The sequence below is a fragment of the Physeter macrocephalus genome, chromosome 9, assembly GCF_002837175.3.
Source record: "Physeter macrocephalus isolate SW-GA chromosome 9, ASM283717v5, whole genome shotgun sequence".
In the NCBI taxonomy this organism is placed as follows: domain Eukaryota; kingdom Metazoa; phylum Chordata; class Mammalia; order Artiodactyla; family Physeteridae; genus Physeter; species Physeter macrocephalus.
Genome location: NC_041222.1, coordinates 34,052,759 through 34,065,597, shown reverse-complemented (window position 1 = coordinate 34,065,597; position 12,839 = coordinate 34,052,759). Strand labels below are relative to the sequence as shown.

The window sequence follows — 12,839 nt, the reverse complement described above, 5'->3', positions numbered from 1 at the left end:
GAGAAGATGAAATTTTTGATGGGTCAGTTTTAGTTGTGTGTGTGTATGTGATTTATTTTTTAAAATTCTAATGTTTATTATTCACAGCTTAGATATGTTGACTTTCTGATTATTCTTCTGATTCTTTATCAGTCCCCTTACTGATGAATTTTCCTCCGAAAAACTACATTTTCTTCCAGACTGTTTTTGTCTGATGGTGAAGAATAAATTTTTCATTTGCAGTATAAAGTTGATCTGAGAAAAAATGTTTACCTTGGCTCTTCACTTGGCTTCTGCGAAAGAAACTTAATAAAATAATATGGGCAATTCCCATTACTAATCCTAACCATGTACAACAGAGGTCTGTACAGTAACATAGCAAAAATAAGTTACTGTAATTTTACTTAGTCATTGCCTGTTTTAGACTAAGGAGCAGTGAGAGACATTTATAAATAATGATACCTCAGATCACTTTTGTTAAATGTCCTCTAATATTTGGATACTTGGTATCTGGCTTGTGTTATCTTTTATACAATCTTGTCTTCTTTCTTTAAGCAATCAGAATTTCCTGTGACTGTGACAGTAGAGAGTCCTTCCTCCTCAGAAATCGAAGAGGTCGATGATTCCTCAGAAAGTATTCAGGAAGAGCCAGAGAAAATCAATTTGAAACAAGAAGCATTGCAGGTACAAAGTTATCGCTTTAAAGCTATAGAGAAGATTATTTTTCAAACGGAAGCCTGATTGCAACACTGCATAGCTTGTGTGAGGGTTCTGTTTTCCCCTCCCATCTGCATTGTATCCCCTTGAATGGTTCCTTAAGCTTAGACCAAGGTGAATGGTGGACATTTGAACTCTAAGAAATAAAAATCAAAACATGTCATTGGTAATATATTTTTCTTTCCTTAGAACCTTAGGATATTAGATTTAGGGAGAACCTTAGTGATCATAAGATAAAGAAATTGAGTTCTGAATGAATATAGTCAGCTGATTCAGTGCTCTTGTTTTACAGATGAGAAAAGTGGCAGTTCTAGTTGAACTCTCTTTTTATAAGAGGAAAATATGACCTCATTTTAAATAAAAGTAAAGTTGAAAAAAGTTTTGATGTTGATATTCTCCTTTCCTAAAATAAAAAATAATCAAGAAGCTACATTATATTACCTAATAAACCTGATATCTAATGTCATTTCATACTTTGGTTTGTATGGACAGAAAAGAAAAATTGATTTTCATAACACATTTTTGAACCTCAAAAATAATACATTTATTTTATTTCAGCTTTAATGCAGAGCTGAAAATTTCTAGTAAATAAGGGAACACCATTTGGGGGGACCTTGTCTTTGTGCTACAAAGTCCATGTTTAATTTTTAAAAATTATTTAATATGATTTTCTTTTCATATGAACCTTGACAGGTTTCAGAACTAATTATCCCATTATTGTAGGACTATGGAAATTACTATTTGATTTTCAAAGAGAAAGTTAGATTTTTATTTTTTAATTAAAATTAATGATAATATAGAGAAATTTTAAGAAAAGAACTTAGAAAATTATGAAATGTTAGAGTAGGAGTAATCTATAGTTCATGTAGAGTTACCCCCTTTGGTTTTATAAACGAGCACCTACAATTTGTAGCACGTAAGTGGTTTATTAGTAAGTTGCAGAGTACGACAAGACCCTAGAGCATCTAACCTGCGTTCCTTGTCGTTTTAGATGTGTTGTATTCATTTCCGTCACGAGTAGACCAGGAGATTGTATTTCTAAAAGCAATGATAGACACTGGGGAAGACCAAGAAGTTTAACCACTGTGACCACAGAATAGCAGAGTCAGAATGCACTGAGAACCCTTTCAGCTCTTGTCTGTTTTTTTTTTTTTTTTTTTTTGTGGTATGCGGGCCTCCCTCTGTTGCGGCCTCTCCCGTTGCGGAGCACAGGCTCCGGACGCGCAGGCTCAGCGGCCATGGCCCACGGGCCCAGCCGCTCTGCGGCATGTGGGATCCCCCCAGACCGGGGGGCGAACCCGGTTCCCCTGCATTGGCAGGCGGACGCGCAACCACTGCGCCACCAGGGAAGCCCCATGTTTTGACGATACACTAAAATGATGGTTTCAAAGTGTTTAAGTATATAAGCCCACAACAATCAAGAGATTTCAACATAGTCTTGAAAGACGGAAGACAAGTGGAAGAGTGTGAAACTGAAGCGGTAGAACAGAGGAAAACCGTCACCTAGAATATGCACACGGACCACCTTCAACTGAGGAGGAATCTGACCCCACCTGCAGAAGCAGCTCCATGCTCAGATGCGCATGTAGGACAGAGGGTGGAGTTAGTTAAAAGTGTGACTGAAATAGGGGAGCTCATTGAAGGGTTGTGTTTGGAGGAGTGGACTCCCAGCCCCGCCCTCATGCTCCTGAAATGAGATGATTTCATTCTGAAAACAGTGAAACTGGGGAGAACTAAGGCAGCCAGTGTGAGTTTTTACACCCTAGAAAAGAGTGTTTGTGGGGGATCCTATTACAGTTACTCCCCGCTTCTTCCTGCGTAAGAAGCCAATCAGTCCTTGACTTCAGGGAGCTTTCTGCGCTTATTCTTAAATAGAAAATAACTGTCATTTACCTGATAGTTGAGTAAAGCTTACAACATGAGAGAGGGGGAAAAAGTGAAAACATATCCTAGTAGGACCAGGGACGATTTAGGGAACAAAATAATTTAATAAAAAACCCTAATTAGTATCCTGAGAGAGGTTTAAAAACATCTAGCAACTATAAAATAAGACTAGGGTGTTAATTAAAAAGAGAATGGTCAGAAAGCAAAAGAGGTCTCTTGGAAATGAAAATATGGTTGCTGAAATAAATTCAGTAGGAATTAAAAAAATTTCTCAGTATATAAAAAAGTAAGACACAATGGAAAATGTGATAGAAATATGTTAGGCTGCTTCTAGGAGATCCAACATGTTACTATTAGAAACTTTAGACCCAGAAAAAAAATGGAGGGAAGCTGTCAAAGGGCAAGAAAATTCCCCACAGCTGAAAGTAAAATCAGGGCTCAGATTGAAGATAGCTGCAAGATGAACAAAAATAGACTCATACCTAGACACCCTTCATTGTGAAATTTTAAAATACTGAAAAAATAAAATAAAATAGAATAAACTACTGAGAGGATACATCCATTCCAGAGAGAAAATACTGGTCACCTAAAAAAAAAAAGTTAAAATCTGACTTTATCATAGTTGTAATCAGCACCATGGATCCTGGAAGGCATTAGAAAGATACCTCCAAAGTTTTTCAGGCACATAATTTTCACCCTAGGGGTTTGTATCTAGCCAAACTATCAGTCATAAGTGGAGGCTGAATAAGATATTTTGTACATAAAGAAATTTGAAAAATTTACCTCCTGTGCTACACCTTAAGCTATTTATAGAAATAATCCAGCAAAATGAGGGAATAAACCAAGAAGGAAGGTAATAGGGGATTCAGTGCAGAGAGCAACTAGTTTAAATTTGAGAGGCTTCTATTGATTGTGTGTTTGAGGGCTTAGAAACACCTTGAGACATATTGTACTTACTATGTATTAGGCACTGTTGGAAGGGAGGAGGGAGAGGAAGAGGAGAAGGAACTTGAACTCCAGAGGAGAAAAGGCTATACTGACATAAACATGAGGCAGACTAAACTATGGTTGAGTTTTAACCTACCATTAGCGAGGAAGGGAAGAATCCACTTAGACTTGACACTATAGATATCCCCCTTTTCAGTGACACACAGGGGTAATGACCACCTTTCTAATTTGTTGTCCAAACCAGAACACTTTAATAGTGTAAGGAGGTGCTATAATGCTGTAACATCAGGACAACAGGTATAAGCTGGAACAGCCCAAGGCAGCTTGGGGTATGTGGTCACCCTACACAAGGGCAGTGACATTGAAACAGTGTAGAAGGAGGTATAGTCTATACACAGAGACACAGTACATCTGTAGTGGGCAATATTAATTTAATTGTAACAATGGAAATACTATCTTGGTTTGCAGCTTTAATTGTCAACTTGCATGTAATAACAAATAACTAACCTAAACTGTACTTAGTATGTATTAGTATTAACTTGGTATGTACTGAAATGTATTGTGTACTAGTATGTACTTAGTATATATTAGGCTCTAAGTGTTTTTGCATATATTAACTCATTTAATCCTCTGAATAGCCTTATGAGGTTGGTGCCAATATCATTCCCACTTTTCAGAAAAGGAAGCTAAGACAGGGAACGAATTTGCCCAGGCTGTACCTAATTTAGAGCTGGATTGAGGCTTTGAGTTTAGGCACTCTGCCTTTTCTCTTAAACATTACTCTGTACTGACTCTCAAATAATGGAAGACTTAACTGCACATAGAATAGAATATAAATTTCAACTTTGACAACGTAAAAGCTAGGTTTGGAAGGTAGACAGGAGGTAGAAAAAAGGGAAGATGGTATGAATGTCCTCATTTTACAAAGCGTGACATTGAGAGAGTTTATAGTTGATCAACAATGTAGGGTTTTTTTTGTTTTTTTGCGGTACGCGGGCCTCTCACTGTTGTGGCCTCTCCCGTTGCGGAGCACAGGCTCCGGACGCGCAGGCTCAGCGGCCGTGGCTCATGGGCCTAGCCGCTCCACGGCATGTGGGATCCTCCCAGACCGGGGCACAAACCTGTGTCCCCTGCATCGGCAGGCGGACTCTCAACCACTGCGCCATCAGGGAAGCCCAACAATGTAGGTTTTTAAGTATATCACTACAAGTCAAAGAGATCATGACCAGTGGAATAACTAATGATGACATAACTTTACTGAGCAGTGTGGACATAGGAAAGAGTGTAAAGGAACTAAACCCTTAGTTAGTAAATTAGAAAGTTAACAGATAATGCCTCGAATTTAGTGAGAAAATAGTCATGTAAGAGTATTACTTGGAAATGGAGAAGAATTCAAAATAACAATAGTTGGACTTCCCTGGTGGCGCAGTGGTTAAGAATCCACCTGCCAATGCAGGGGACACGGGTTTGAGCCCTGGCCCGGGAAGATCCCACATGCCGCGGAGCAACGAAGCCCGTGCGCCACAACTATGGAGCCTGCGAGCCACACCTACTGAAGCCCGCGCACCTAGAGCCTGTGCTCCACAACAATAGAAGCCACCGCAATGAGAAGCCCACACACTGCAATGAAGAGTAGTCCCCGCTCACCGCAACTAGAGAAAGCCTGCAGGCAGCAATGAAGACTCAACACAGCCAAAAATAAATAAATAATAATTAAAAATTTAAAAAATAACAATAGTTGACTAAAACCTCATAAAAAAGGAAATCCAAACAGCCAGTAAACACGGAAAAGTGTACGACTTCATTAAGTAATAAGAGAAAAGTGAGTCAAAACCAGTGAAACTACATGCCAATCAGATTGACAAACACATAAATAAAGTCTGGTAGTATCAGGTATTGTAGACCTGGAGTACTATGGGAATCTTCTACCCTGCTTATACTGGAGTGTAAATCGACACAACTACTTTGGAAAGCATTTAGCACTCTCCATCAACTGAAGGTATATAAATAGCCTGTGACCCAGCAGCCCTCACCCCCGCCCTGTGTAAATGCACCAGAATAACCACTACAGCAGAATATAAAACAACACAACTACTTTGGAAAGCATTTAGCACTCTCCATCAACTGAAGGTATATAAATACCCCGTGACCCAGCAGCCCTCACCCCCGCCCTGTATAAATGCACCAGAATAACTGGTACAGCAGGATTCGTGTGCATTATTTGCATTAGCACAAACTGAAAAAAACCCAAATGTCCATTAAGAGTCAAAAATTAAATAAATTATGTGTATTCGTACAGTGGGAAAACTATCAAGCAATGAAATTGAATGAACTAGAGCTACAGGCAGCAATGTGGATGAATTTTTTAAACCAATGTTGAGTGAAAGAAATAAGATAGAAAAGACTCCATATACTCTGATCCTCTACATAAAGTTAGATCTTGACAAAACTAAACTCTTTTGTTAGGGATGCATGCAGGTTAAAGGAAATGATTGTCGAGAAATGAGGATGGTGTTTAACCCGGAAGAGGGAAGGGGATTGTGATGAGAAAAGGATATGGGGGGGTTTTTGAGATGCTGACAAGTATCAATACTTTCAAATTTGAGTAGTGGTTATGTAAGGATTCTCTTTTTATTTGTCACATTGACAGTTTTTTTCTGTGCGCTTCTCAGTATGCATATTGTATTTTACAGTTAAAAACCTGCTTAAAGAATCGGTCGCTTCTTGAGTGCTGGATGTGGGAGTGGGATGAGACTATTTCATTTTAAGCCCTTCACTACTGTTTGCGTTCACATGTTCATTCATTCAGCATTAATTTAACATATTCTATGTACCAAGCACTCTTCTAATTTTATATGTGTTTTAACTCATGTAATCCTCACGAGAGCTCTGTGATATGGGAGCTTATCTCCATTTTATAGATGAGGAAGTTGAGACCTAGAGTTACAGAACTTGTCCAAGGTTATATAGCTAATGGGTAGGGCCAGGCCCATTTGCCTCAGAGAATCTGAATTTTTAAAATATAATCTAAAAGAGAATTTAATAACTAATTATAAGCAAAAAAATTGTACGTTAAAGAAGATGACAAGTTTTCATCTATCCAGTTAGGGAAAAACATACAGTCTATCTTTCACACACATACATTTGTATTGGCAGGGCTTTTCCTTATTAAGCAATTATTTATTGACTGTCTACTTTGTGCTAGGCACAGGTGCTGGGGATAAACACTTAATAAAATACACTCCTTTCTTCAAATAACTTGCACTCTAAGTGAGGAAGTAAGCCAACAGTTATAGTAGAGGTTATATACCAAGTGATACATCACTGATGGCAGTATAAAATCTTAGAAATCTTTTAGAAAGAGGTTTGGAGATAGGTACCTCAGAGCCTTAAAAATGTTCATTTGCTTTGATCTCAAACTCATTTTTATGGATTTATTGCAAGAACGTCATTGTCAATATGGAAAAAAGCCTTCATGCATAAAAACGGTTATTTTGTCTTATAATATTGAAAAGTTGGAGAGAATTTAAATGTGTAAAATGGTTAACCAGTAAACCCACTCAGTGGAATATTTTGTAGCCCACAAAAAAAAATCAAGGTTATGAATCCCCTGATTATATGAGAAATTATTGATTTCAATGTTAAATGGAAAAAAGTTGAACATAAAATTTAATATACAATATGATGGGAGCTTTGTCCCAGAAAAATCACCCTAGCCAGTGTACAGAAGGGAGGAAGGAGACCAGATGACAGGAAGGAAAATTATTCCAAAGCCTTATCATTAGTCTTACTTAAGTAATAGAATATCAAGCAATTTTACTTTCTAACTTTTTTGGTTCCATATTTCCATGTAAGGGACATGAATTATTAATACTTTGTAGGAGGAGGGTACACTTTTCCACAAAAATTTAACACTGTGTTCTAATTCCCTCCACTAGAGGGAGAAACTATTTCATGTAATTGCACTTTGATGTGCTAGTTAGAGTCAGTCAGGAATTTTTAATCTACTTTCCTCTGACTGTGGTGAGGGTTTTTTTGTTTGTTTGCTTATTTGTTTAGAATTTTTTTGAAATCAGTTTTAGAAGATTTATTAAACCATTATATTAAAAGCAGAGGAATTTTACAATTTTTTTCCCTTTTTCGCCATTGAAAACTTGGCTGGCTTCAGTAATGAAACATTAAAGAATTTGAAGTTATTAGACTGTCAATTTTTAAAATATGTTCTAAATATAAAAATATATGTTCATTGAGCAAATTTTTGAAAACAATGAACAACTTATTGAAGGAAATAAAAGCCACCTCTGCATGTACACGCGCCTAATCTGCTCTTTTGTCTTAAAAAAGTATCAAAAATGTTTTGTCATGTCACTAAATACTCTTCTACATCAGAGAATTTGATTAAGCTTATGCACCATCTCCCAGGAAAAACGCACAGATATATTTTGAACGTAGAACTCCTGAAGCCCATTCATTAACTCTGGTTGAGACCTCTTGTCATTCTTTTCTTAGTGGCTTCATAGCGCATTCCTTCAAAGGTGAGCTATTTTTTATTTAAACCAATCCCAATTTGGAGGCTGTTAGCTTTCTTCTAGGGTTTGATTATAAACAATCTTATGACATCATGTTGGTAGATAAATCTTTGCCCACATCTTTGATTTCCTTAGGGTAAACTCCTGATGTAGGATTGTTGCTAGGTACCAAAATCTATTCTCCAGAAAGTGATACGAGTTCCTCTCCCAATGATGGCATATAATAGAGTTCCTCATTCTTTAAGTGATTGTTCAAAGCAGTTAACATGTATTAATATACCTTACTGTTTTCATAAGTATAGGTATTCTGATTGTTTATCGCTGCATAAGAAACCACCCTGAAACAGTGGCCTAAAACAATGGCAATCATTTATTTTGTTCACGAACCTGGAGGTTGAGTAGAATATTAATTCTTTTACTACACTCTTACTGACTGAAAACAATACCTATTTGACTAGCTCACAGTTCTGTAGGTCAGAAGTCCAGGCACAGCGTGACTGGGTTTTCTGCTCAGATACACACGGGAACATGTGGGTTCCCTCCTGAGAGTGTTAAAGCACGTGAAATTTAAGTGTAAGAAATTGAGCCCCAAACGATGGATGTTCACCTAGTTTGTGTGAGTCACAGAGCTGAAATCAAGATGTCAGTCTGGTTGTGTTAGCATCCAGAGGCTCTGGGAAAGAATGCCTCCAAGCTTCTTCGGCTTGTTGGCATAATTTAGATTCTGCAGTTGCAGGACAGAGGTCCCCATTTCCTTGCTGGCTGTCATTCGGGGGCCAGTGTCAGCTCCTAGAGGCCTCTCGCTTGCCTTCCCTGCTGCAACATTGGACTTCTTCAGAGCCAGCAATGGAGAGTCTCCCTCTTGTCCCTTTTGTACTTCAATTTAGGAAGAGTTCAGGTCCTTTTTATGAGGTGCCTGATTAGGTCACATCCACCTAGAATAATCTCCCTATCTTAAAAAATCAACTGATTTTGAACCTTAGTTACATCTGCAAAATCCCTTCACTCCAGCACCTAGATTTAGGGTTTGATTGGATGAGTGGAAGGTTTGTGTACTTCAGTAAGTAGGAGTCTTAGGGGCTTTTATAGAATTCTGCCTATTGCAAGCAGTGTCCCCACTTCAAGGACCTAAGTGTCTTAGTTCTTAAAACTCATAAGAGAGTTTATCAGTGTTCATTTTATTTTATTGACCTTGGTGATGGGAAGAGTACCACCTCCGTGAACAGGAATGGCACCCAGCTTCCTGAGTTCCCAGTGTGGCTCTGCTACTTAGTGATGTGACCTTGGCTGTTACTCTACTTCCCTGCCTCTGTTTTCCTCATCTGTAAAATAACATGGAGTTAGTGATAGTTCTTTCCTCGTAGGGTTTTATTGTTTTTTTAAAAAATATATTTATTTTATTTATTTATTTTTGGCTGTGCTGGGTCTTCGTGGCTGCTCGCGGGCTTTCTCTAGTTGCGTTGAGCAGGGGCTACTCTTTGTTGCAGTGCACAGGCTTCTCACTGCGGTGTCTTCTCTTGTTGCGGAGCACGGGCTCTAGGCACACGGGCTCAGTGGTTGTGGCACATGGGCTCTAGAGCGTAGGCTCAGTAGTCGTGGCACACAGGCTTAGTTGCTCCGCAGCATGTGGGATCTTCCCGGACCAGGGCTTGAACCCTTGTCCCCTGCAGTGGCAGGTGGATTCTTAACCACTGCGCCACCAGGGAAGCCCCCCTTAGGGTTTTTTGGGTTTTTTTTGTTTTTTTAACATCTTTATTGGAGTATAACTTTTACAATAGTGTGTTAGTTTCTCCTTTACAACAAAGTGAATCAGTTATACATATACATATGTTCCCATATCTCTACCCTCTTGCGTCACCCTCCCTCCCACCCTCCCTATCCCATCCCTCTAGGTGGTCACAAAGCACAGAGGTGATCTCCCTGTGCTATGCGGCAGCTTCCCGCTAGCTATCTAATTTACATTTGGTAGTGTATATATGTCCCTGCCACTCTCTCACTTCATCACAGCTTACCCTTCCTCCTCCCCATATCCTCAAGTCCATGCTCTAGTAGGTCTGTGTTTTATTCCCGTCCTACCCCCCTTAGGGTTTTGATGATTAGATTATTTAATGCCCAGAGAACTCCAGGAATAGTGCTTGACTGTAAATTGCTTTAAAAGTGATTACTTTTTAAAAAAATGCTTTTGAATCTGCAATTATGTAATTCAGTTATGTTAAGCATGTTCATTAATAGGACTTCCTACTATAAAGAGACCCACAAATAAAAATAGAATTTTTCTTTTTTGGTCTTAACTTTTTATTTCTGACTTACTATGTTATACGCATATGGCTTTTATGGTGGGCTGCCACAAATTTATGTTGGAAAGGGTGGAATTTAAATAAATCTTTACTATGCTAATTTGATACATTTTGATAATTCATTTCACTAGCATGGTATGATATTACCAGTAGCAGACTAAAATATGAGTTATTTCTGGCTCTGCCCCTAAATCCTGATGAGACCTATAGCTGGAAAGGCTTTTGGATATTATACTATGAATTATTATAATATTTACTGTTCGTTTAGGAAAAACTGGAGGAGTGCCTAAAGCAGTTAAAGGAGGAAAGAGTAATAAGACTTAAGGCTGATAAACGAGTCAGTGAGGTAAACAAGTTTCTTCTTATACTTTTGAGAGTGTTTTGGTTTTATTTTGATTAGATTTTAAGCCGTATACACATAGTTTGTATGTAATATGTTGTAATATGTATATAAAACTGTAATATGTTGCAAATTGGTTGTATCATATGGACTTTTGCATTTACTGGTATTTAGTGATCATATGATCTATATTCCAGAAAGCATATTTTTAAAAATGTGAAAATCTGGTTTTGTGTGTGTGTGTGTGTGTGTGTGTGTGTGTGCTTTTATATGACATTAGCTTATTTTCTGTTCATGATTCTTTGATTCAAGAAAGCACTTTTTGTGCATATACTGTATATACAGTAACATAAAAGACACGATGAGGCTCTCCTGGCAATGAATTAGGAAAGGGACTCATTTAAATAAATTTAAGATATTGGAAAACTTCTAAGAATGCAGTGAAAGATAAAAATATATACTATGATAATTACATTAGGTAATGTACATGAAAGCAGGGCATAATCTTAAAAGTTCTATATAAATATAATTTATCACAGGGTGAGTGTAGGGAGGAATTTTTGAAAGTGCATCCACTGGATTGGCGGACACTCATTCAATAAATGGTGAGCACCTGCTCCTGTAAGGCAAAAGGGGCATCATGAACATTAACGCCCTTTCTGAGAAATACTAGAGTTGAGCTTACAGGGGGTTTTAAGTGCATAGATGATGAGCGGAAGGGGAAGAGTGCACGGGGGTGAATATTTTGAAGAAGCCAAAGAAAATATTGGTGATCGTACATTTAATAAATTGGCTTGGGTATGATTTAGGACTTTTAAACGTAAGCATTAGATATTTTGCTCACTAAAGTTAATTCTTAACATTCAGCAGAGTTGTAATATGTCTTGTTCAAATCAGATTCTATATTTCATTTTCTAATTTAAGGGAAACTTAAAGCAGGTAATTTTCTAATGTGGAATGAGGCTCCAATATGATTTTAACCGGTTAGAAATGTGATCTTTTGTGAAAGATCATTAATAAAATGATAACCTTGATTTATTTATATACCACCTAAGTGTTATATAGGAAACTTTGTTGGGTGCCTGTGGGTTTTGGTTATTATGTGATGCGGTCTCTGTCTTTACTGGTGGAGAGTTAGGTTAATTACAGATTAATTACATTTTGAGTGTTTTAGTTTTGTTCCTTGAAACTACATAAGGCTACTTTTGATGACAATGAGCAAAAATCATGTCAGACATTTTCAGTTTTCTTTTATAGCTGGAACATGAAAACGCCCAGTTAAGAAATATAAATTTCTCTTTGTCTGAAGCCCTTCATGCACACTCATTGACAAGCATGATCCTGGATGATGAAGGTGTTTTGGGCAGCATTGAGAATTGTTTTCTCTCTTTGCAACTATAATGGTAGTTTGCTGAGGAACTGGAGCAGTTTTCATCGCTTCCATGGGCATATTTAGCCAAATTTAGTGTAATTATAGGTAATATAGTTGACTTTTTAAAATGAGGAATTAAATTTTTTAAGAACTGCAAATAGGGGAGCCTGCTTTGGTAGAGTGGGGAGCCCATTATAGAAGAGTAACCTGTAGACAGAGTAATTAGTAGGTATAGTTTTTTGTAAAGACTAAATTGAAGGCAACTTTCATTGAAAATATTTGGGAATGCATAAGAATTTTCCTATCTTTCACTTATTTGCTTGTTTGATAAGTTTAAATTAAAGTTATTTTTGTCTTAGACATAAAAATTACTATTAATCTGCAGGGAAGATATAGGTCAGTGGTTCTCAACTGGGAGCAATTTTGCTGAAAGAGGAAAGTGGAGATTGATAGTTGATGGAGTGGTGTTTTGTCAGTGAGTGAATTGGTGTTGGGAAGGAAGGAACAAACATATTCTTGGAAACTGGAGGAAAGGTGGTAAAGAAGTGTGGGAATGGAGGTGTGAGAGGTAGTGGACGAGGTGCGTGGTAGATGTTGAAGCTGCTAGTGAGACAGTGTTTTTAAAATGGAGCGGTAATAGGTAAGGAGATGGGATGTGTCCTAGAGGATGAATCTGGAAAGGGCTGACAATTTGGGGGAGAGAGAGCCTTGTAGTCAGGGGTAGGATGTTGGCTTTTAAGATTTTAGAAGTATTTCATGATTGTAGGTCTGGG

The 12,839-nt window shown here is 37.8% G+C and overlaps 1 protein-coding gene across 1 annotated transcript in view; it reads left to right on the top strand.

Annotated features, from left to right (window-relative positions):
* The window catches only part of CEP78 (centrosomal protein 78), a 32,981-nt gene that overhangs the window by 17,456 nt on the left and 2,686 nt on the right, over positions 1-12,839 (top strand). Inside the window, 3 exon segments of the mRNA XM_055086918.1 lie at positions 535-663; positions 10,623-10,700; positions 11,952-12,171. Coding sequence (XP_054942893.1) covers positions 535-663; positions 10,623-10,700; positions 11,952-12,171 — 427 coding nt within the window.